Raw genomic sequence first — 24,315 nt, forward strand, 5'->3', positions numbered from 1 at the left:
GACCCAACGATAACAAGAGTCATAATCGTCTTGCAGATATATCTTGGAGTTATCGATTTGGAATTCAAATATTTTGGAACACGTCTTCCCTTACGAATAAACTTTATAATGTTATTATTTTTTCCGAAGTGATGAAAGATGTTTAACGAACAACAGAATATATCAATTTGTTGATAAAACGAATTCCTTTGATAAATGTCTCCCAGTGACGTTTCGAGCAAAACAAAAATTCTCTCGATCGACTTTACGCCTTACGTTTACGCAAATTCGACAGGATTAAAACATTTTCTACTTTGTATGTCAGTACGTGTCTTCGTGTATTCCGTCTTTGACATACACCTGTATCTGTGTGTGTGCGCATGTGTGTGTGTGTGTGTGTGTGTTTACATGTGTGTGTCTTACACGTGTAACGTGTATGGATATATATATATACATATATATTTATCGAGACGTGTTCAAAATCTTCGAAAAAACTTACGAAACGTTTTTCTTTGTTTGTTTGTTTGTTTTTTTTTTCTGTTTTTCTTTCTCTCTCTTCTCAACAATACGTCTCGCGACTAACAACAAGTATATAATCACCAAAAAAGTTACAGTCTCTCGGACAATATCGTTCTAAATGTTTCTCTAGGCTTTCATTATATTCTTCCTCAGTACACTTTGAATTGATTCGAGAATCGTCATTGGAATTTTTTTCTCGAGGATTTAGAAATCAATTAGAAATAAATTGATGTAGATAGGAAAAAAATTAATCGATTGGAAAAAGACAATTCGGAAAAAAAAAGAAAAAAAAAAAGAGAGAAGAAAAGAAAAGGAAAGGAAAGGAAAGGAAAGGAAAGATTCGAGAATAGGGTTTGATCATTTATCTTCTTCATAAGGACGTGTGTTCGATAGTTCGACTCCCTGTAATCCTTAATTCGTCTTGCTCTTACGATGATGACGATGATGATGAAGAAGATGTTGACGCAGATGCGATCTGGTTTCCTGTACCGCTGCAACCAACGTTCGTACAGCTTCCTCGTGACCCTCGAAGCTATCGGCTCTTTTAAGTTGTCCCAGGGAGGAGGACGCAGCTTCACCAGGTCCGCTTCTTTTGCTCTTTGGCCGAGGAAAGGTCTCCCAGGAACGCTGCTTCTGCACCAGAGATGACGACGTAGGTGTTGATCCGATCAAAATAACGAATGTTTTCCTGGCATCCTGCGAGGTTTGACCTACCGTCCCGTCAACGATGCTCGATCTTCTGCTACCAGAACCGGTTGTACTTAGGCTGTCACAGCTGGCACGTCTGCGTCTTCGAACATCGTTAGGGGCCTTTTCGTCCGCGTAGAAGACATCCTCGGAGTCACTGGCCGGATACACCTTTGTACCTTTCCCACTGGATAGCTGTTGTTGGTCGTCAGGTGGTACAGGATGTACTTGCGCTTGGACTCGTTTTTTAGCCTCGCCCATGCTGGAAGCTTCGGAAATTCGTTGATATTCCCCCTCATCTCCACCTTTTAACGGCGACGATAGAAAGCTTTGAAATTCTATATGAAATCGTTAAATCTTCCTAACCTGAGGTATCATGTGTTTACCTGATTGGTGTGACTGTGCTTGTTGTTGTTGCTGTTGTTGTTGTTGCTGCTGCTGCTGTTGACCGTCCGTACATCTTTCTGGTTGGTCGAGTGCCTCAGCCGACGTGTCACTGGTTGCACCTTTAAAGGAACGATACAACGATCGAACCTTGCTACTCGACGAATGTCCTGGTGGTGTTTTAGGTTTCGTACCATCCGGTGATTTTCTTGAACGTCGGCTTTGACTACGATCTCGACTACCGTCATCTCTTCCGGGTGATTTTTTACGATCCTCTTTCGTTCTAGCTTTTTCAATGAGCTCCCTCAGAACTCCTCTTTTCGGATCGGAAGATTTAGCGGTACCATATACGACTATGTTGCCGCTCGAGTCTAATACGGCACCGACACCCGACGGTGTCCGACAACGTGTCGGTATTTCTTTCGTTTCTAGAGAATCAAGATCGATATCGTCGTTTAAAAAGAGTCGAATCGTCGATTAGAGCTACTTTTATACCCTTCGTGCAAAGAGCTTTGTCAGCACTTATGATCATAGTACCTCGTGGATGACGATGATCCTTAGTCGGTGCTTGAGTTTGCGACTGAGGTGGTTCCTGCATCTGTAAGCGAGCCAAGTGATCTAATAAAGCTTGCAGATGTTGATTACTGGAAGCATCCGAAGCTGCCATGCTCACTTCGCCTGCGGTAACTCCTGTAGAAAACGATTTCACAAACGGTTCCAATTGCTGAGTAAGACTTTGTAATTGTTTCACTTCGCTCCTTAAAGTTAGAATATCGTCCATCTAGAAAAGAAATCTGTTGTTTATAGAATCCAGAAGGAAAAGAATTTTCAAAGTAGAACTTGAAGTAAGAATTTTTTTTTAAATATACACCTGAGAATGAAAAATTTCTTTCTCTATATGAATCCTACACAATTGTTCTTCCCACAAAGCGTCAAACACGTTTCTCAATCGTTCTAATTCTAACTGATGATGTTCCAACTGCTGCTCCAACACGCGACAATCTCTCGCCACGTGTTCGTAACGCGTACCCACAGGCGGCGTATTCGCTCTTCTAAGTAGTGCGACGTCTCGATGAAGTTCTCCTAAACGTTCTTTCACCGTCATCAGTTGTTGACTTAGCTCTTTCAATTGGGTATCGAAGGTGCGACAATGGTTGGAAAATGGCCCACTGTCACTTCCGTTCTTCGGCTGGATTCTCTGAGCAGACTTGCTGCTCTGTTAGAAAAATGTATTCCTGATATAATGATAAAGCTTACTATGATTTACCACAATAGAGTTACAGTAATTGTGTTCACTGACTACGATATCCGACTACCGTTCTCTATTACCGAACAAAACATTGAGAGCCTGGTGTAGCCAACGCGCTACAAAAAAGTTTCTTTCTAATATATCTACAAGCTACCACGACATTTTCAAAACAAACATCATAGTAAATCCTGTAAACAAAAGTACTTACACAGAATTGTGCGCGAGAAATGCAGTGAAAAACAAACTTGTAATGTAAAATTAAAAATAGGTATCGATGCAAAATGAAGTGTTTATAAGTACCTGTATGACCTGTGGTTCCTGTTGGCCCATCGTATGAGTCTGATCGTACAACGATTCTTTCGGTGTTTGTACCTGACCAACGAAAGGCTGTAACGTACGAGCAAAGTCGCTTCTATAGTTTGTTTTCAAATGGGCAGCAAGTAGAGGAGGTCTCGTAGGATGTCCAAGTTGAGCTACGCGACTCAATCTTTCGAGCATAGGATGTGCGAGTTCAAGAAATTGATATTTCGTCGCACCACTTGTAAAAGCCGTACACAGCATTAAATGCATCTGTAATATTGGAAGTGCACTACCCAAGGATAGCAATCGAGTCCGAACCATTCTTTCCTTAGTTTCAAATTGACGTTGAAGTTCCGTTAGAACGGAAGCGTGAGTTTTAGTAATCGCTTCTTGCATTCCTTGACAAAATGAATTTAATGCGCGTTTCTCCGATTCCAGGCTATGCCGTAACTCATCCAACTGTGATTTTAATGCCAAAACTCCGTCTCTTACGCCTGCCTGCAATTCGCAAATTGAATTTGCTGCTCTTTCCATTTTTTTTGAAGCCTGTTGCCAAGCGCTTTCGATGTCCACGCAATGTAATCGAGCGTCTACTGGTGTATCACGAAAACAAGTTGCACAAAGCATGCATTTGGCGCTTTGACAATACATGATGTATTGCTCCCCATGAGAGGGACAACGACGTTGAGTATCTTTCGCACATTTGCTCATATGCACTACCTCATGAGAGGAGAACATTTTTGCGCGGTGTGTATGTTCTCTGCAATGGGTACATAGAGCTTGCCCTATAAATTGATAAATCTATATTGAGTGACACAAGAGCTATAATATGTTTTTGCTTGTAGCAAATAACGTTAAATAATAATTAAATGTTTTAGAAGAAAATACCACATGTTGTGCAGAAGAACATAGTAGATTTGTCTCGCTTATCGCAATTGGCACATGGTGGATTTTCAGAATTGGCTAGTTCTACTAGTTGACGTATCAACTGATCCGGTGGTGGTAACTGTGCACCCTCTTTAAGTTGCGTTTGTTGCCTGTAAATATAAAAATATTAATATTTTATAATAATAATGAGATAGAATAGAAGAGAACAATCAATAGATGGAATTTGTGCAAACTGGAAGAATATTATTTGAAATATGTAATTTTTTAAAAATGTCAAAACAACAACTTTATAAATTCATAATGAAACATGCATGATTAACTTCAATCTCCTTAATGGAAACTTTCAAATTCAACCGAACAAAAACTTTAATATCATGGATGAACTCCATCCGAATAAGAATTAAAAGCTGATCAAAGAATTGTACTAGAAAATAATGAAAGCGCATCTACATCGTGAAATGTATCACAGATATGCAGACAATAAAGAATGCCCCTGTGACATCATGAATGGGTACATGCAATTAGGTAGAAGACAATAAGAGCGGTAGACAATGAATTCCACACACTTCTCTCTAGTTTGATAGAGATGCAGCACCAAACATATTGATTGAGTATCGATCAACACTGTATTTACTCTGCTCTACACAATATGTGAATGTAGGTAAACATCTCACAGGCGTGCTACGATCAGGTATCAGTAATACCTAAACAGATACTGCGAAACAAGTATTTGAACGTTCGTCGTAAAATTTCAAGATTATTCCATAAAACATTTCTAACGTGCAAAAGCAACATTTAACATGGATTAATAAAAAAAAAAAAATGACACTTATATACTATAGATGCTATATATACCTAAATAGAAAAATCTTCAAAGTATAAACCATTAAGATGTTATTGCTATGAAAGGTCAAGAGAGAAAGCTCGGTGCATTTGTAAGTGAGCAAAATATAATAAATATTAGGGAGTACTTTGGATTACTTTACTTGCAACGTACACAGCGATCTTAAAGTCAGCAGGCCAGCACGAAGCATGCAGAAACTGCTTGTTCGGGATGAGCGTAGATCCCACGAATATCCTAAGGGTAGGGCCATGCAATAACAGACGTTGTTAACTACCCGCAGATGGGACAGGTGACTTTTCCGTCGAGGTGAGGGCCACGTATACAGCGGGCGCAGAAAGTATGAAAGCAGGAGAGCAGGCAAGGCTCGTTGTAGTAATCATGACAGACACCACAGACCAGTGGATTTCTGGGGACACCGGGATCGACTCCGGACGTGGCATTGTTCTCGCCGACCCCGTCGACAGCCGCCGACCCGGAGCTCGCCATCCTCCGCGAACCGACGGTCACCTGGAAGAAGACAAATTTCCAAGTATACCGATTTCTACCCTCGATGAATTTCTTCGTTCTTCGAGAATGCATCTTGACGTTAAAAATACATTAAATTAACAAAGATGTTTACCCCCAAGACCGTTGGCCCGCCCGCCGCAGAGAATCGCGATGGGATGGTTTATCGGCTCGTCATTCTGACGTAGTAGTACGGTGCCAACCCCGTTTGCGCCTGACGATCGGCCCTGACGTCATTGGGGCGCTCACCAATCTCTCCCTCTACCCGCATAGAAGGCGCACGCACACACCGCCTGAAGGGCCATAGGCGCCGGTCTTGCACCACCCTAAGGATACCTTTCAGCTATCGTTCCTGCTAAACACCTTCCATATTATCTTCTCAATTATTCTCTAGGCTCATTCATTTATTTCTTATATCCTAACATCTAATCGTTTAGATTCAGATTCCAATTATTGATCGACTCTATCCTTGTCCTCTTTACAGTTTTCAACTATTTGCAATCCTTTAGATACATCCTCGTGGAAAAGAAGCAAAATTTGTTACTTCTTATCCCCAATGAGAAACTATATATTAGACAAAAGGAAGATAAGAAAAATAAATCATCTAGATTTTCTCTATATAATTGTACTATATTCTCAAGTCGATTTAGCCGCAAGGATAAATATCATTAAAATTAAATATTAAAGGGAACAGGGTAAAAAAGTATTTAAAAGAGCCGCGCCTATGCGAAGGACAAGGTTGTGTACGTGCAGAGGCTCGTTCACGCAGGGTTATCGTGTGAGTGCGCAGGAGGAGACAGCAACCCCTTGCCGTCTCCTCCGAGCTCTTTCCGCACCCCTGCAGACACGACTCTACATATATACAGAAACGTACACGAATTTATATGGACAAAAGTGTTAGTAACATAGCGAGACGAGTCTTTGCCGTTTGGCGAAAGCATCCAGCATGCATGACGCATATGAAAAAAGAAATAGATCACATGCATATACATACACGATATATATGCATGTACACATGTATATATGTATATGTACATGTACAAAAAAATATATATATATATATGAATTCGGATATTCTTTTGTATTTCTCAGCTCTTTATGTCTGACGTTTCGTCGTACGGAACAGTAGCACAGAACAAGTATGTTCGAGAAAATCATAATAAAAATTTGCTATTAAAAATGAAACGATGAAATTATTAGAGATATATAAATATCATCTTCTTGTTAGTTAGCAACTTCCCAAATAACCCTGTACATATGTATGTATTATATGTATACACGTATACATATATATATAGCACTACTAAAATGTTACACCAGATTTGTCTTGCTCTCGATTTGCTCGACCCCTATAGTCTTGCCCTTTTAACCTATAAAAGAAGGTCCTTAAGGGCGCCGCCTACTTGTAGATGCGCCACGCGCATTTAATGCGGTTATGCAAATTTTTCCTTTCGCCGCGTTAACTATTTTTCGTTAATATTTAACAACTCGTGAAAAAATTAAAATCCAAAATGGATTTCTTCGCGTTTACTTTCGCATTCGTGATTAATAAAATCGTTTTGAACGAAATGAAAAAAAAAAAAAGAAAGAAAGAAAGAAATATTGAAACAAAACGTCTGGATGAACACAAAAACGTATATATTTAAGACGCTAGTATGGCCTCTTTAAAAATAGTTTAAATGAGACGCGTGAAAAACGCTTTACGTCGAGACCTCAAGCGTACTGTAATATTATACGATACCTACACTCTGTGTTTATTGCGACTGAAGGAATATCTTTAAAAGACTCCAGGAAGATTTTAAATTACATCGTTGCTCGCACCGTGGAAATCCCAGAAGTATTATCGTAGACAAACACGTTTCATACATATATACATATATGTATATCTCGCAATCCGTTATTGCTCCGATAAAGTACAGCCTCTCTAGATAGATTTTACACGTTTCTGTTACAGATATTAAGCTGTCAAGCATACATAAATATATATATATACATACATACATACATACATACATACATACATATATCTGTGTAGGTGTGTATATATATATATACACATAACAAGAGGTAAAATAAAATCGTACCTGCGGATCAATATCGTTTCCTTAAAAAATTCATACTCTCTTTTTATCTTGACATTATCGTTTCCGGTATCACGTATTGAAATGCAGGAAAATTTATAAATAAACAATCTCGGTCTTTCGATCTATCTTTCGAGCCATTATATAAATATATTATGTTCTTTTATGGGTACATGCGATACCAAAATATTATACGGCCCTGAGTAAATTGCTGACCCTCCAACGGGTCAGTGGGCGCCAATTCTACGACCCTCCTCCTTTCCTGGCAACCGCAATATGCTTTTCCTCGAACCATACACCTGCTCTTCAACGTACGAAAAATCTAATAACTAATGGGGACTGTATATATGTCAGAGAAAGCAATATCTAATTTTCACCTATTTTAATTCTAAGTACAATATTATTTTTTACAAATGTTTATAATCCTTAAAACTTATCTGGAATGAAACTGATTTAGTTTATCCAATCAAATAATTAGACAAATCTCGAAATAGCTTAGAAAATATTTATCTTACATCCTCTAGCAATACTTTTTCTTTTCAAATATGAAAATATTCTTATGTAATCTAAAGTAGTACCTGAGAAACGTCGCGATGAAGCGGCAAATACCAAATGACAGATGTTGATCTTTCGAATAACCGATTATCGGAGAGAAATCTGGTGCAGCTGGAGAACGCTTCTCTCTCTCTCTCTCTCTCTCTCTCTCTCTCTCTCTCTCTCTCTCTCTATCTCTCTATCTATCTATCTTTTTCTTTCTCTCTTTCTCTCTCTCTGTTTCTGATACCGTGCCAAGCGCTCGAACCGTCTACCGAATAATTACGAAAGGAATTCTATTTCATCTTTTTTCTTTCTCTCTTGTTTCCTAGAAAAACGTTCAAAGAAGATCGTTAACGAGGAAAAGTTCTTTTTTTTTTATTTTTTTTTTATTATTATTTTTTTGTTTTTTCCTTTTTTATTTTTACCCCCCAAAGAAAGAAATAAATCAATTACCCAACATTTTCAACGCTAGCGACGAGAAAATATTGAAATCTACATAGATTTGTACGATATATTCTCTTCTCGTTTTTCTAAAACGTAATAAGAAAAAAAAAAAAAAAAGATAATTAAGAGATAAAAATTATATCTATATTTTTTTATAGACATCATTTTTTTTAAGCATCCAATACGTTCCGATGTAAAATGTAATTACGTCGAGTGTTGTGTAAAACGAAATACGAAAGAAAAAAATATTAGAAAATACAAATATTTTAGGCACAATCTTCTCATGCCTTCAATACGTCCCGACGACGTTAAAAGTGATTACGCAAAGTGCTGTTTAAGAAGAAATGCAAAAGAAAAAATAAATAAATCGGAAAGTACAAACATTACGTTATACTTTAGGCGCCATTTTTTCTTGCAATCAATACGTCCCGACGGTGTAAAATGTAACCACGCAAAATACTATGTAAAACGGAATGCAAGAGAAAACAAAATAAATAAAAAAATACAAAAATAATATTATACCTTAGACGTCATTTTTTCTCATGCATTCAATACGTTCCAACGATATAAAAAGTATTTATGCGAAGTATTGAATGAAACGTCATTAATGTTAAAGAAAGGAAACAAAAAAAAAAAACGAAATAAAATTAAGAAATAGAAAAATTATATTTTAGTTAGCATTTTCTTGTGCATTCAATACGTACCAACATGAATCTACGTAAAGTAGTTGTATTTCGTAAGTTTATAGAAAGCATCATTAACGAGGAAGCAAAATTACGGTTTTGAGTTCGTCGTACGGAAGTTGCAGTATATTTTCTATTTATAAGCTGTCTCTCTTTCTCTTTCTCTTTTTCTCTCCCTGTGGAATGCGCGTCCATTATTTGAAAGTTAGTTAACCGGAGGCGTCTGCGACTCTTTTCTTCTTTCTTCTATACGATTTTGTTGCGTCGCAACTCTTTCTCTCTCTCTCTCTCTCTCTCTCTCTCTTTATATATATATATATATATATTTTATCCACAAAACGAGATATTCACCGGGTATGTTCCTTCATTTGATTATTTTTCATCGAAATAATACGGAAAGCTTCTTTCTTCGAACGAAATAAAAAATATTCTTTAAACGATTGAAAGAGACAAATGGATTATACTTATTAACATATACAAAAAAAAAATCTTTTTTTCTAACCTTTTTTCTTTTCTCGATTTCTTTGTATTTCTGACATTGTTATATGTCAGTATGTATGTATGTATATATGTATGTATGTATATATATATATATGTATATGTATGATTCGAAAAATGATTTTTAATTTACGTATTAACACCATTAAAAATTCTACTAGAATATTTTATCGATTTACGACAATTTTTTATCGCAGATACAAACGACGTTGATTCGAATTAAAGTTCGCAGTATGTAATCGCATTTTTATTGGTTTTCAGATTAATACATTATGATTAGATTGGTAGAACTGTATGTACTAAAGATCGCACAAAATAACGATGTTTCTATATAATTACCAACTATCATTGTTTAATAATTTTATTTGTTTTGTAGGAAAGCCTTACGATATTGTTAAATATACAATATTATACTATAATTGTTTACATTCGTTGAAATTTTGTTCGGAATATTTTTATTAAAAAAAAAAAAAAAAAAAAAAAAAAAAAAAATCTATCGATTGACTTGATTGGTCTTTTTTCTGATTCAGCTGACCAATCAACTTTAAGTTTAAGGTAACCTCAATGTCCTCGGTGACACGATAAAGTCATATACTTTTGATATTGCCTGTGTGATGATTGATTTAATCTTGTTTATATATCCCATTCATGCAGGTATATTCTGTAGCTAAATAAGAAAACGCAAAACGATTATGATTAATACGGAGATTTCAAAAACCTTCGCTTCCAAAACTATAATAAACGATTCATTTTATTTTTCTATATAACCTCTCTCATATCAAATATTAGACTCTATTAACTAGATGGCCTGACTGATACGGAATATATAGATCTCTTTGGTTTTTGCCATTACAGCACCACAACATCACGTGACTGATTGCTACAAAATATAGTTCTCTTTGATTACAGCGCCACAGCGTCGCGTGACTGAAGCATCATATCTGTTTACAACGCTAGTGTCATCTACAGTGTAAAAGTGTTTGTAAAATTACCGAGTCTTATCATCGTTCTCAGTGATTCGTTTATATATTACTACGTGGAATTTTTCTAAACGTCGTTAACATTCAATTATTTTATCGTTCGCCTTTCGTTTTGTTCGAGTTTCCCGAGAAATATACCGTTCCGTTTGTAGCCGTTAATGTCATCTGGACGACATTATCCGACGTTTTGAGTTTTCACCTAACGTTCGAAGTTGAGTCATTTTTTGAAATATGGCTGCTGCCGCTGCTGCTGCTTTACTTGATGAGCTTATGGGAAGAAACAGAAATGTTCTTCCCAATGAAAAACCGAAAGAACTTAATTGGGAGGATCCTGAGGTATGATTACGTTAATAAAATTAATCTTTCGTTTCTTTCAACGAACACATTATTTGGTTAACGATCGATGCTTTTAATATCATTTTAATGATTAATTTCTTCGTTATTTAATCAGAACTACGCTTTATTTTTTTATAGTTTTGCAAATTATATTTGGTAAAATTCTGTCCTCATGACTTGTTCGTAAATACGAGAGCTGACCTTGGAGCTTGTTCGCGAGTACACGACGATGAAGCGAGAGAACTTTTTGAGAAAGCGCCATACTCGTATCGTAAACAGCAATATGAAGATGAATTTATTAGATTTTGTCAAAGTATGTTGAACGAGGTTGAAAGAAAGATTGTTAAAGGCAAGCAACGTCTTGCTCTTATTGGAAGAACAGAAGCGGTATGTATCCGATCGTTATTAAGAGTAATATAAATTATTAAGGTTTTTAATGTTGTTATATTTTTTTTTCAGCCTACTTTAACTCCTGCACAGACTCAAAGAAACGAAGAACAAATAGCTTTACTCACAGAGAAGATAAATAAATTAGTAGAAGAGGCAGAACAAAGTGGAATTCAAGGAAATGTAGAACAAGCTCAAGGCCTAATGAGACTTTGCGATCAATTAAAGGAAGAACGAGAAACCCTTAGAAAGTCTAATGATAATAGTCATTATAATCAAGTATGTCTTTAATAGGACTCTTCCTTCTTTATAAATATTGTTTCAAGTATTTTATTAAATATTTAATTTTCTATTAGACCGCTGAACTAGCCGCTGCTCAAGAAAAACAAATGGAAGTATGCGACGTATGTGGCGCTTTCCTCATTGTGGGTGATGCTCAACAACGAATTGATGACCATTTGATGGGTAAACAACATGTGGGTTATGCAAGATTAAAAAGTGCTCTTCAAGAAATTATGGTACGTTCAAAATCAGATAACGTTTGTAATGATTAACGTCAATAACTAACTGTTTTTTTAATAAACGCAAATAATTTGTTTTGTATAGAGTAAACGTGAAAAAGCAAGGGATGAAAAAGAACAGAAAAGAGAAGAAGAAAGAAAACAGAGAGCACGTGCTAATGAAGAACTTGATAGACGAAGAAGAGAAAGTGACAGAGATCGAGATCGAGATCGAGATAGAGAAAGAGATAAACGTCGTAGACGTATAGACGACGACAAGGGTAGACATGACTCGGGAAGTCATAGGTTAATATTTAAATAATTACATGATATATAAAAAAAAAAAAATGCAATTGCCAAATTCTTGATAAAATTTGTTTTATAGGAATTCTGGACATAGAAGTAGAAGCAGATCTAGAGAGAAGCATGATCGACATCGTGATGACGATAATCATCGACGTCATTCTCGCGATAAAGGTACGAAAAGTTAATCAAGTTTCGAAATTCAAATAAAAAATAACTTATCCGTAATGACGTGATATAGATGCGTTTAATCGTTTATAGGAAATCGGGATCATCGAAGTTCCAGTCATCATAATCGTCGTCGCCATCGATCTCGAAGTCGAAGTCACAAGTAACTACTCTTGATTGGTTAGTGAGTGAGAACTAAGCCAGGTATGCACTAAACAGTTAACGATATATTCGTCTCATTTACTGTACAGGTTCTTTACCAGGTGAGTTTCATTAGATGCACATAATATGTACATGATAATTATCTGTGATTTTGAAGAATCGCATACAGTCACAACGTACCAGTCTTTGATCCTGCCTATTAATTGGAGAAATGCTCTTACTAAATTTCATATGGACCTGATTGTACAGCATTTTATTTTCAATGTGACGAGCTCATTCTATATAACATATAGCTTGAAAAAGCTGCATCGAGGTAATGTCGAGCAAGGAGTAGTAAAGTCGTTCACAAAAGAAAGGTATATTTATCATGTAGTACTATAGATATTGTCTACAGAGCAAGATAGGAGAAGGTATACCTATGCTTGCTTTGATCGGTATAATGTCTTCATAGGTTAAATACAGTAAATCATTGTGTAATATCAACGACTGCATAGCTTTTTTGTCGAAAAGAAATTAGTGGTTTAGTGGAGGAAACAGTGCCTACTTCCGTAGACCTGCAACGACAGTGCCCTGTGTGACTGTGACTATACAAACCTAGCTTCTGCTACGCATTTCTGAGGTATTTATATCGGAATGATAATACCAAACATGTCCTTTTCTTAGGAAAGTTAGACTTTTTTGAAATTGATGATGTTTATTTTTGGAGTGATACTTCAGTGCTAGTGCTTAAAGGAAATGATAACAAAGTCCTGCTATTACTTTCCTTACTTCCTAATTGCAGTTGATTGGAGCATTATCAACATGACTTTCAATGATAATTTATCTGAGAGTTTTTCGTTTAGGGATATATTAATGATACCTATGAGAACAGAAATTGGATAGATCAATTGTAGTACTTTCAAACTTCGAACTTAAATGTTCAGAGTAACTTTCCTGTTATTTCCATAGCCAGTGAGTTAAAAATACGAAATTGATTCAATTGTCATCATAAATATTATACCAGTATTAACTGATTATTTAAACATTCGTTTTCCTCTATTTGATAAGGAATTTCTTACTACTCCCCTTTTTACAATTTATGAGAAATGTGTATCATATGCAATATTTTCTTCCCTCCTTGCACGTGTCACTTTATTTACACTTTTAGTTCTTAATGGTTAGGGTACGGGCAAAATTATAATTTTTATAAATGGGTGAAATGATTATTCTTTAGCATTATCCTACATCAATCAAAAGGATCACAACAGAGGCCATATGGATCATAAATTGAGCTGCTCCTAGGACTTCCCTCATTCATATATAGTTTCATATTATTCAGTTTGCCATGTCCTTCGTTTCAGCTTTGATAGAGAAGATACATATTTTATATATGTCTTATATTTATACAATTCATTAATGATATAAATGTTTCTTTATTATTACATAATCTGCTTTTTAAATATTTACTTACAGAAATATAAAAGTTTATTCTAATAAATTTCAACTTCAATATTATCATTATGTATTGCAGCACAGAAACGTTTTTATGTGTTGCATAATTTAATTAGTATCCTATAACACAGAGATAGAAATATCGGATTTTAGATCTAAAATATGAACTAAATGTCTTTTTAGAAAATTGATTTATTTTATTTTTTCTAATATTTTTTGACAATAATCATGAATCATAATGGGAGAAACATAAATTTTTATAATTTTAAGGCTGCAATCAGAATGATACTTTGAATTTTATTAATTGCTTACTTATGCATATAATTGAAATATAATATTATTTCTGTTCAAGAATTTAACATAATGAGGTTAACAACAGCTACAATAAGGGAATTATGTTAATCGTTTGAAAGTAATTGCGATTCGTTTGAAAATAATATTTGTTAAATCTTAACTTTTAAAACATGGATTCTCTATTTTCAGAACGAAGACAGGGCAATGGGAATAACCAGTCCGACAGATCCACATGCACTCTGCTTTATGTATTATTAAGGTAAAGATTTTGCATAATCTTCACATTGAAAAGTCATGAATTTTATATAAATGTGGATGAATTTATTTAAAGTACTTTACGTCATTTTAACGAATCATTAATAATTGCTGAAAATCGGCCTTTAAATAATGCGTGAATGTTATTTTATTGCAATTTTATTTACATCTGAAAGTAATTGTTACATTACTATACATACCAATCAAACAAGGTAAATTGTCCATAGGTTACGTTGTAATACTCGTAATATTGTTATTTGAAATTAATAAAATGAACCTGAGAAAGAACATAAAAAAAATCATAAAATGCAGATAAAGATTAGTTTAAAAAACCATTAAATGACTGGTATTATCTTGTACACTTGTATCATAAAAATACATATTTAACTAGGTAATCTATAAAAATATATAATTTATTAAATAAATACAAATATTGATAATACAATGAGCAATACGTTGCATCTTTCTAATACTGTATATAAATAATTGTTCACATGGTATAAAATTTTCTATTTATACCAATCAACATAATTTATTAAATTTTATTTTAACCCAATGCTTCGTGTAATCTGTAAAATTGAAGGGTGGATTTAATTATGTGAATAATCAAATAATACCAAAAATTTGACTTAGTGTAAATATACCTGTTCATAAACAGTCCAAGCCATCGTAGTCATTAGTGTTCTTCTTAACATTCTAGGTACAATTCCTTTAAAATATCCTAAAATTCCATATTTTTTATATACAATATAAGTGGCACTGTAAATAGTTTTAAATTCATTCGGATAAAGTTGCATCTTCGTTTTAATAACATCTGGTGGATGCGTTACAATAGCAGCAAAAATTCCTGCTAAAACCCCACAGCTGAAGTGCACTGGTACAGAGGCATTCTGATGAACGAGCTCTAAGAAATGAAGAGTGCACATTAGCATTTAAGAAGATACTTTTAATAAATTTATTTTCACTATAAGCTACCTGTATGAGCAGCTACTTGTTTTAATTGTGTATAAAATAATAGATAAAGACCACTGTATGGTGCATCGCGAAGTAATGTTGGTACTAGGCCACTGGACAGGCCTTTAATACCTTCTTGGCTATATATAAGCCTTAAAGCTTCTGCAACGCTATTATATTTATAAACGCCGCTCTATAAAAATATTATAACTAAATAATATAGAATATCTTGTAAAAGCTAATACATAAATGCATCATACTGGAATGTTACTTAATGCAAATTTGTACCTCAAACCGCGTTTTAACAACAGTAATTGGGATTAATAAACCACCAGACATAGACCGAGCCGTAATACCTAACGATATAGCTTGTAGAGGTGTTAGTGGTTCTTCTAGCTGTAATGTATGCTTTAACCAATCCAAAGAGGAAAAGTAGAGTCCAACACCAGGGATGACTCTAGTTATAGACTAAAAAAAATAATTATTTCTTTATTCTATGCAATTAGCATATTCATTTTACATATTAGATATACTTTGCATTGTATTACTTACTGGTGTCATACCACGCCATAATCCAAATATATTTTCTTTTTTTATTATATGTACAATTGTTGTTAGCATCCCATTTCTTGTTGGTCTGTAAATAGTTACGCGTGATAAATTTATATCTAATGTATGAAGTAGATTAATTTTATCAATAATCTTGTTAGTTACTTACTCAACATGAGTATTGACTCTGCTTTGTAATCTAGTTTTAATTAAATCCAATGGTTGAAATAGAATTGTTGAAAAAGTACCAGAAAATGAGCCAGCAAGAAAAGATTTTAATACGGGATACTGTAAAGATATATTTTTTATTTTATTTTTTTCTTCTATAGTCACAAGCTAGTTAATGTGTAAACGCTTATATCAATTGTAAAATTAATTAATCAAGTTCATTGTGTAATATAATACTAAATTACAAATATTCCAGCTTTTATCACTCAAATTTATATCTTTATACGTGATATCTCGCACGAGTTTCCTCACGTGAATAGTAATCTCATTCAAAGGTCAATATAATTATCTTTATAATGCAAGCTCTAGGGTCATCTTTCTCAGAAATGTCATACTTTTGCGAAGATAAACATATATTGTTCGTGAACTTATTTTTGAAATAATTGATAACTGTGCTATTTTTTATAATAAAAACTATTTATCAGTGTTATGAATAAGATGACAAAACTATTTCATGTCGTATTATTCATAACATTTGGATGATATACATGTAATGTATGCTGGTATTGATTTGGTATTACATCCACTATTTTGAAATTAACTGATCATTATTTGAAAAATGATCAAAGAATATACTCATCTTGTGACTTTCAATTTCGACATAAGTCGGATGATTATAGAATACAAATATTTTTAGATGAACTATTTTTAAGCTAACTAATCTTTATAACTAATTTTTAGATAAAACTATTCTTTACATATTACTTTGAGTAATGTGTTCAATAAGTAATATATAAATTATTTTTTTAACACAAAAGAATATATTATATATTCTATTTATGAAAATTTACTTATACATTGCATACAATTCCGTGTATTATATCCCATGAATACAGACAAAGATATTTTATATAAATTTCAAATGAAATATAAATAATAATATTGTAACATATATTAAAAAGTAATCTAATTTTCAATTGTAAATTTGAATGCAAAAGATTTACAATCATAAGATTGTACGTGCCTTTTATGCTATTTTATTATAAAAAAATATAAATTTTAAAATAATAATACTTACGGCTCCTAAAGCCTCCATTTAATATTTTGTAATTGATTGGAAGCTTGTGAAATATAAATTAAGAATCACTATACTCTAGCTCTTATTATACAGCAAATCAATAAAATAAAACCTTTCTTAACTGTCTCGTGCCACTAAAGATACTGAAGTCATTTAAAGCGTGACGAATACTTACTTCCTTGGTTATCTGAGTTTCTCCTCTCTCCAGGTCAATTGAATGACCCTGCATATCAAAGTATTGTCATACAAAAATATCAAAAAATACTCGAGAGAAACGTGATTTAAACGTGACTTAGTAATAAACGTAATATAGGAAGTTCATTATATATTGTTGAGTTTATAATCTGTTACTTTTTTATAAGTAGAAATGACTAAGAGTATTAATGTAATTTTAATTTTAGTATAATTTTACTTGGTCTCGTATCATTAGATATATTACTATATTAGGAAATAAGATTTCATAATAATCTTTTATACGTCAATAGATATTAAACATTATAATCTGAACAACAAAATATTATTGTATATACGAACTCAAGTTATAGCACTAACATATTTTTATTCCACGAGAAAAATGTAATTTCCACAGAATGTTTCAAAAATTTTATTAGATTATCTAGATTTTCTACTGAAAACAGACGTATTTATTCGTCACTGGAATAAAAGAAAGAATAACGTGTACATGTATTCTAAACTTGATAAGTTGATAACATGGAAATGAATAAATTAAACAAATGTCTTAGACGTATCATAGCGATAACAAAGAATAAATAAATACTAAATTCTTTAGAGAATATAGATTAGGTTATCTCTATATTTAATCTCATGCTTTTGTTCACCGGCTATTTATGATGTATTATAATCGAGGCATTGTTTAACAGCTTTTGCTTTAATTTTTTATGTTTTTCGTTTATCCGAAGTATGTCGCGAAACGTTTCGTCATTCAAGGGCATTTTTAATAAGTTACATTGGTTGTATCTTAAGAGATGTACAACACACCATTTTCTTTTTCTACTACTATAGTCAAGATCTGATTATTTTACGTTGTATAATTTATTACTTATATTTGCGATTTAACGATTATAAGTATTTCTTTAATATTATATTTATACATATTTCTACGTACAATTGATAGACGATAAAATTATATTTTGCTTTGAGCGAAAAATAATAAAACGCGTGTACAAAATATTTGTGAGCAAAGCATTCATCGTTAATGTTTATCAACCAATAGTTTTTGCAACGTATTAAATAACATTAAAAATGTTTTTGTATATAACAAAGAATATGAGAAATAACATAAATAAGAATTAACGTTAGCAACGTTGAATTATTTCGATAATTAAAAATTATATAATTGTTTATGATAATATAAATACTTTTAATTAACATTAAAACATTGATTAGAATTATGATGAAATAGAATCTTGACATACTTTTTCAAAGAAATAGCGAATAATAATCGAGAAAAAAAAAATACAATTAATATTAGATAACATGAATCTGTGATAATTGCGAAATTAATTTTCGTAATTCTACTTGTTTATTTATATAGTTTAAATATTATTACATATATTACGAAATATAATATTATGAAATGTAATATTTAAATTATATAATTACGATATTAAAATGTATGTATGTTTTCATTATCTTGCAAATCATAATTAAATTATAAAATGCATATCTTTCCATTTATTTTCAGGAGTTAGAAAAATGACCGTAGGAGGTGCTGCAGTAGTTTCCGGTCGTTCGCGATTGGCTAACGTTGGTGCTACTTCACGCTTGGGAAATGATTTCCGGTTTTAGTAGGCTCGGCCATTTTCGTCGGTGTTTCGGTACCGTGTGGTCGTTGCTTCAAGCGTGTTCTGAGGTAAGATAATTTTAATAATTATTTTGTTGTTAAACGTTTTATAATTGTTATCAATTTGTGCTTATTGATTTCTACTTTAAGAATTTATATTATTTTGCAAGAAATTATATATTTTTTATCTTTAATTCCGCCTGAAAAATGTGTCTAGAACGTGGTCGCCATTTTGATTGCTAACGTTTTTTTTTTTTTTCAATACATTCTCGTTCGAATCACCACGTGGTTTTTACAAGTATTCGTTCTTTTCTTATATTAGGTAACGATCTTTCGATAATGGTGAACGGACGAATTCCTTCGGTCTTTTCGAAGACCTATGTAACTCCCAGGCGGCCTTATGAAAAGGCACGTTTGGATCAGGAGTTGCGAATTATCGGTGAATATGGTCTTCGTAATAAACGTGAAGTATGGAGAGTCAAGTATACGTTGGCCAAAATTCGTAAAGCTGCTCGAGAACTTCTTACGCTCGAAGAAAAAGACCCAAAACGTCTTTTCGAAGGTATATATTTTCCAACATATTTTATTAGATTTTTAGATTATAAAGTTTTTAAAAATTATAAAATGTTTCAAAGGAGCGTAGGGTACTTCAAGGTTATATGATGAATTAATTCTTTACTTTCTGACACCTCTTGACCTAACAATTTTGAGGAGTATATTAAGTTCTGAGATATTAGGAATCTAAATATACGTATGATAAATGTTAACATATTATTTCTTTCTAACAATTGTCGATTGTTTTTAGGTAACGCATTGTTGCGTCGTTTAGTGAGAATCGGTGTGTTGGACGAGGGACACATGAAACTCGATTACGTTCTCGGTTTGAAAATAGAAGATTTCTTGGAAAGACGTCTTCAAACTCAAGTATTTAAATTGGGTCTTGCTAAGTCTATTCATCATGCCAGAGTTTTGATCCGTCAACGTCATATTAGGTGAGTTTTTAAAAATGCATGAATATAAATATCTTTTATAGGCTTATCGTAGCCTTAATATTTGGGCAAGAAATATCTGTTAATTTGCGGATAATTTCTAATCTTTTAAGGCGAGATAAAACGCCTGGTTAATCTCTGGGCAAGGATAATTCTTTGTCTAGTTTCATCCCAGGAGACAAGTCGCTTATGTCTCAATCTGTGATTATTGAAGCGTATATTTTTGCGTATCCGATTCATGTTCGTAAGGACGAATCGTACGATGCTATAACAGAAAATTTTTGCTACTGCAGATGTCAGGACAGTTCACCCGATTGATCTCCTGACTTGACCAATAATATAAAAACTTGACTTCAATTGAATGGGGAATTTCTGCATATGTAACCGAACGACTGCGAATAATTAAAAAATTTGAAGCTACTTTATTTCACACAGGCCACTTAAATGTTAGTTAAATATTAACATTTAACGTCTGTTGATATTATTGGAGCATTGAAACTCTTCATCCTTATTCGGTATTGTGCTCAAGTTTAACATTTTCGAGACATCTAGCGATAAAATCCATTCATTGGTGTAATAGTGATCGCAAAGTAATCGATTTTGTAGAGGGTTCCGAATGATGGTGTATCGTTTCAGGGTGCGCAAACAAGTGGTGAACATCCCCTCCTTCATTGTACGATTAGATTCGCAAAAGCACATTGACTTCTCTTTGAAGTCTCCATTTGGAAGTGGCAGACCAGGCCGTGTAAAGAGGAAAAACTTGCGTAAGGGCTCTAGTGGTGCTGCACCCGAGGAGGAGGAAGATTAAACTATGGACATGATACTTGAATAAAAGTTATCTCGAATGTATATCTCTCTATGTTCAAGTTAGGATTCCTCTGAGATTTTTCTGATTTCCTGATTTGTTGTTAGCTGTTTGCTGCTTTGCATACGTTTTCCTTATCCTGTGCAGTATCTAATAAATAATTTCTCTCTGTATTTCCTCGTAATCCAAAGTAATCCATTGATTCTTCGTTCTAATGGTTTATTTGTTGTCCATTGCTAACAAAGTTTGGAATCATTTATGTTCTTCTTTCCTAATCTTTTCCTAATAGTTTGATAAGTTTCCAAATATTTTAAGTGAATCTTTCCTCGCAAATATATTTTTCCTTTCCACAGAATTTTATCTTCCTCGTTTTATCTCTATTAAGTAAGTTATATCTCGTTGGTAAGAAACGTAATAACAAATGCACTTCATGCATTAAAAGCTCGTATTTTAAGTCTGTTCAAAATCAAAATTTAATTCACGTTCTGTGAGACTAATTTGTAGTCGGTCGCTTTATTTCGTTCGTTTCTTTTTAGTAAGTAAGTAAGTCGTAAGTCTTGCATTTTGTACAGCTCGTAAAGAAGTTAAAATATACTAAGGAAGGTCACGTATCCTACGTACGTTAGAAGAATAAAAAGCAAGTTGAGTTTGCATCGATCGGTAACATTGAAAGCCTATCGCGTGATCTCTTGTTAGTGGGATCAAGAGTTTACATAGCGGTTTGTTGCTCATGTGCAAATACAGGTTGTCTCGAGATAAGTGTAAGGCGAAATAGTAGTCGATTTATATTAGATAGTACGAAATTTTTATGAATATCTTTTTTTTTTTTTAAATGAGTAATATCGTATGATAAGCATATAAAAAGAAAAAAGGATTTTTTTTTTAATAAGAATCTAGTTACATTTACTGTTGTCGATGATAACCGGTATGATACGGTATATAGTGTATTTGCATATATATATATATATATATATATACAGGGTGTCCTATTTTAACTCGACTAACGAGCCAATTATATTTACGATAAGACGTGGTCGACCGATAAATTCGACAGGAGACGACTTCGATGGAGAGCTTCATTTGCGAGTAAATAATTTCGAAGGCACGGAGCTTTCGAAAGTTTACGGTAGGGACGATATTCATGGAATATTCATGCTACGAAATTATCGAATATACCAAAAGCTTGTTCATCGTTGGTTCGAAGTTATTGCCCTACGTATATTAGCATGCATAGGTAAGGAAAAAGAAAAAAGAAAAAGAAAGAAAATGCGCTCGTTGACATGTTCTCACTTGTGAAAGAAAGTATGCATTAAAGATGAACGATCGTGAGAGTGCTTGACCGACTTCGAGTAGCTTTAAGGAGAAAAGCTGTGAGAAATTTTTTAAGATGGACTATCATCCGCATTACCAGATCATTATTATTATTTAAAAATTCTTTTAGAGATAATTAATCCAAGATAATTAAAACTTAATCTCGTTCGAGTTTGTTGAATAAATGAGTGAACGTGATGAGTTTTTGTTAAAAGTAAAGACAAGTATAATTTTATAAAACTACATTTTAGCGAGATTTAAGATAATCCGATATAATCTAGGTTAATAATAAATATCTTTAAACCGTTAATCTAGATACAAATTTACGTCTATTACGTAAAAGGTTCTTAGAGATATTCGAATATTTGTTAAAGTTTATTCGAAGAGCGTAGCTAACGTTAGAACAAAAGTTTTTACAAGTATAAAACAGTTTAACGAGCTAGACTCGTTTAAAATTATATGATCAAGTATATATACATATATATATATATATATATATATATATATATATTTCCTCTTTTAATAAATATTTTTTTTTTTTTTTTAACTTGCATTGATCTTGATACTCTTACCTACGTACACATATATATTTATCTTATATTAAAATCTCAAGAGAGCGATAAAGAAACTTGTTTGATACTAACAAAATTAGAACGTTAGCGTTGATATAAAAAATATTATTACCTTTTGATAATACGTAGCCACGAATGACACTCCCGACGATACTCTCTCGCATTTTAATAAGATTCGCATAACTTTTCATCCCCACTCTCTTACTCCAAGCTTAGTGTCAGGTTGGCCGTTAAGAAAGAGAGGTTGTACATTCCGTGTCGTTTGCGCAACTACTTACTTACTTATGGTATGCACCTTGTAATCTTAATATACCGACTCGAATGTAAATACATATTTTCATTAGAAAGAAGATAGTTACGTTTATAAGTTATATAGAAAAAAATATGTAACGCGTGACGAGTCGCCATTAAATCCTTCCTTCATCGTCTTTAACTGTTTATGTAAACTTTCGAGGAGTTGTTTTCATTTCATTCGATTTCATTTATTTCTTTTTTCTATTTTATTTTTTTATTTATTAGTAATCTCGGTGATTATCAAATCCGATTATCGGGTTAGAATCATATACAGGGTGCACAGATAAAAGTACAAGCGATACGAGCGATAGTCGTATTTTCTTTTTATAGGAACATTTTGTTTTTAGGACACTCGGTATACACACACACACACACACACATACATATATGTAAACGAGACAAAGTTCAACGAAGAGCTTTTGTCGTTGATATAGAACGTACGGACGACAACGTAGCCTGGAGAATCCAATCGTATGTTTATCGATCACGTTGACCAATTACAACATATGTATGTAAAATATGTTTCAATATGTTACGTTTTATTGGTTCCCGATTTAACGATCTCTCTGACGATTCTAGTTGAATGTATTCGTAGTAAAACAAGATAGAAATACAAAAATGAAACTTATTTGACGTTCAATGTCTCTCGTTTTGAGATATTTAACATTATTATTATTATTTAAATGTTAGACTGCATTCCATGAAGGAAATTAATTCGCACTGTCGTTATTATCATCGTCGTTGTTGTTGTTGTTGTTGTTATTAGTATCATCTTTTTATAGAGAATAATGCAACTTATTCGACATATTCAAGGTAATGAACGGATAACTGGAATGATTACTATCTAACAGCACATTCTTCAAACTCTAGTACCTTTTCTTCGGTTCCACATAGTTTTCTCATCGAGAGAATCTCAACCGACACGTTCTCTTGGCATTTCTTCGAGCTCAGGGTGCGCCAGCTCGTGTACGCGTGTCCTGAAAGAAGGAGGGAGAGAGAGAGAAATAGAGAGAGGGCAAAAGAGAGAAAGAGAAAAAAGATACTAGCAAATACGCGTCCAATGGCGTAGCAGAGTCGTCGTTTAAAAAAAGAAAAGAAAAAAAAAAAAAGAGAGATTGTCGAACGTTTTATTAAAAACACTTTTACTACACATTATATTAATCTTTGGGAAAGCTATTATAAAATTTATTGTTATAAAAAATAAATTTTCTTTTAGTCTTTAAGAATATTATTCTGTGGATAAAGGATTAATCAAAATAACATAAGTAAGTATTTAAGAAAAACAGAAAGAAAGGAGAAAAAAGAAGTATATATAGTAGTATATATAAATAGTAAATAATATAAAATAGAATATAATTAATCGATACGATTTAGGTAT

At 33.2% G+C, this 24,315-nt stretch overlaps 4 protein-coding genes across 29 annotated transcripts; 2 read left to right on the plus strand and 2 right to left on the minus strand.

The window, feature by feature from the left end:
• Positions 1 to 836: 836 nt before the first annotated feature.
• Positions 837 to 7,738, minus strand: LOC122628548 (RING finger protein 207-like). 7 transcript variants are annotated; one of them, XM_043810977.1, is made up of 11 exons: positions 7,439 to 7,732; positions 7,100 to 7,299; positions 5,470 to 5,709; positions 5,125 to 5,357; positions 4,007 to 4,155; positions 3,119 to 3,903; positions 2,441 to 2,785; positions 2,107 to 2,350; positions 1,572 to 1,997; positions 1,213 to 1,523; positions 837 to 1,131 (listed from the first exon to the last, which is right to left on the minus strand). In XM_043810977.1, the coding sequence occupies exons 4-11, from the start codon at positions 5,334 to 5,336 to the stop codon at positions 910 to 912; spliced, it is 2,694 nt and encodes an 897-aa protein (XP_043666912.1). In that variant the 5' UTR covers positions 5,337 to 5,357; positions 5,470 to 5,709; positions 7,100 to 7,299; positions 7,439 to 7,732; the 3' UTR covers positions 837 to 909. The 7 variants fall into 7 exon arrangements, with proteins under 7 accessions (XP_043666912.1, XP_043666904.1, XP_043666894.1 ...); XM_043810969.1 differs by having other exon boundaries at positions 837 to 1,454; positions 7,439 to 7,738; XM_043810959.1 differs by having other exon boundaries at positions 837 to 1,523; positions 7,439 to 7,738.
• Positions 7,739 to 10,544: 2,806 nt separating this feature from the next.
• Positions 10,545 to 14,711, plus strand: LOC122635903 (luc7-like protein 3). Of its 17 annotated transcripts, XR_006328927.1 has the most exons (10): positions 10,545 to 10,913; positions 11,052 to 11,300; positions 11,373 to 11,579; positions 11,657 to 11,818; positions 11,907 to 12,106; positions 12,186 to 12,277; positions 12,365 to 12,451; positions 12,523 to 12,534; positions 14,217 to 14,276; positions 14,348 to 14,711. XR_006328927.1 is itself a non-coding variant. In XM_043827309.1 (9 exons), the coding sequence occupies exons 1-7, from the start codon at positions 10,809 to 10,811 to the stop codon at positions 12,436 to 12,438; spliced, it is 1,089 nt and encodes a 362-aa protein (XP_043683244.1). In that variant the 5' UTR covers positions 10,545 to 10,808; the 3' UTR covers positions 12,439 to 12,451; positions 12,523 to 12,534; positions 14,217 to 14,711. The 17 variants fall into 17 exon arrangements, 7 of the variants coding, with proteins under 7 accessions (XP_043683244.1, XP_043683375.1, XP_043682786.1 ...); XM_043827309.1 differs by having other exon boundaries at positions 14,217 to 14,711; XM_043827440.1 differs by lacking the exon at positions 14,217 to 14,276.
• A 97-nt stretch (positions 14,712 to 14,808) lies between these two features.
• On the minus strand, positions 14,809 to 17,658 carry LOC122636438 (mitochondrial glycine transporter-like). 3 transcript variants are annotated; one of them, XM_043827855.1, is made up of 8 exons: positions 17,338 to 17,657; positions 17,163 to 17,205; positions 16,086 to 16,204; positions 15,920 to 16,004; positions 15,656 to 15,835; positions 15,389 to 15,560; positions 15,058 to 15,317; positions 14,809 to 14,982 (listed from the first exon to the last, which is right to left on the minus strand). In XM_043827855.1, exons 2-8 carry the CDS (start codon positions 17,178 to 17,180, stop codon positions 14,956 to 14,958), a joined length of 861 nt encoding a protein of 286 aa, XP_043683790.1. In that variant the 5' UTR covers positions 17,181 to 17,205; positions 17,338 to 17,657; the 3' UTR covers positions 14,809 to 14,955. The 3 variants fall into 3 exon arrangements, with proteins under 3 accessions (XP_043683790.1, XP_043683616.1, XP_043683704.1); XM_043827681.1 differs by lacking the exon at positions 17,163 to 17,205 and having other exon boundaries at positions 17,338 to 17,658; XM_043827769.1 differs by lacking the exon at positions 17,338 to 17,657 and having other exon boundaries at positions 17,163 to 17,327.
• A 1,240-nt stretch (positions 17,659 to 18,898) lies between these two features.
• On the plus strand, positions 18,899 to 20,804 carry LOC122636574 (40S ribosomal protein S9). Of its 2 annotated transcripts, XR_006329001.1 has the most exons (5): positions 18,899 to 19,035; positions 19,289 to 19,528; positions 19,772 to 19,958; positions 20,249 to 20,470; positions 20,592 to 20,804. XR_006329001.1 is itself a non-coding variant. In XM_043827980.1 (4 exons), exons 2-4 carry the CDS (start codon positions 19,306 to 19,308, stop codon positions 20,761 to 20,763), a joined length of 582 nt encoding a protein of 193 aa, XP_043683915.1. In that variant the 5' UTR covers positions 18,899 to 19,035; positions 19,289 to 19,305; the 3' UTR covers positions 20,764 to 20,804. The 2 variants fall into 2 exon arrangements, 1 of the variants encoding a protein (XP_043683915.1); XM_043827980.1 differs by lacking the exon at positions 20,249 to 20,470.
• The last annotated feature ends 3,511 nt before the right edge of the window (positions 20,805 to 24,315 follow it).

Source organism: Vespula pensylvanica, chromosome 1 (assembly GCF_014466175.1).
Source record: "Vespula pensylvanica isolate Volc-1 chromosome 1, ASM1446617v1, whole genome shotgun sequence".
Classification (NCBI taxonomy): domain Eukaryota; kingdom Metazoa; phylum Arthropoda; class Insecta; order Hymenoptera; family Vespidae; genus Vespula; species Vespula pensylvanica.

Excerpts from the sequence above, each read along its gene's own strand:
- LOC122635903 (XM_043826851.1), top strand. The coding sequence starts at position 10,809 with ATGGCTGCTGCCGCTGCTGCTGCTTTACTTGATGAGCTTATGGGAAGA. Across the intron at positions 12,107-12,185 it reads CATGACTCGGGAAGTCATAG|GAATTCTGGACATAGAAGTA; the intron begins GTTAATATTTAA and ends TTTGTTTTATAG. Across the intron at positions 12,278-12,364 it reads ACGTCATTCTCGCGATAAAG|GAAATCGGGATCATCGAAGT; the intron begins GTACGAAAAGTT and ends AATCGTTTATAG.
- LOC122636438 (XM_043827681.1), bottom strand. The coding sequence starts at position 17,391 with ATGCAGGGTCATTCAATTGACCTGGAGAGAGGAGAAACTCAGATAACC. Across the intron at positions 15,561-15,655 it reads TTGTTAAAACGCGGTTTGAG|AGCGGCGTTTATAAATATAA; the intron begins GTACAAATTTGC and ends ATATTTTTATAG. Across the intron at positions 14,983-15,057 it reads CTTGGACTGTTTATGAACAG|ATTACACGAAGCATTGGGTT; the intron begins GTATATTTACAC and ends TCAATTTTACAG.
- LOC122628548 (XM_043810959.1), bottom strand. The coding sequence starts at position 5,336 with ATGGCGAGCTCCGGGTCGGCGGCTGTCGACGGGGTCGGCGAGAACAAT. Across the intron at positions 2,786-3,118 it reads AGGAACCACAGGTCATACAG|AGCAGCAAGTCTGCTCAGAG; the intron begins GTACTTATAAAC and ends TTTTTCTAACAG. Across the intron at positions 2,351-2,440 it reads AAGAAATTTTTCATTCTCAG|ATGGACGATATTCTAACTTT; the intron begins GTGTATATTTAA and ends TTTCTTTTCTAG.
- LOC122636574 (XM_043827980.1), top strand. The coding sequence starts at position 19,306 with ATGGTGAACGGACGAATTCCTTCGGTCTTTTCGAAGACCTATGTAACT. Across the intron at positions 19,529-19,771 it reads CCCAAAACGTCTTTTCGAAG|GTAACGCATTGTTGCGTCGT; the intron begins GTATATATTTTC and ends GATTGTTTTTAG. Across the intron at positions 19,959-20,591 it reads ATCCGTCAACGTCATATTAG|GGTGCGCAAACAAGTGGTGA; the intron begins GTGAGTTTTTAA and ends GTATCGTTTCAG.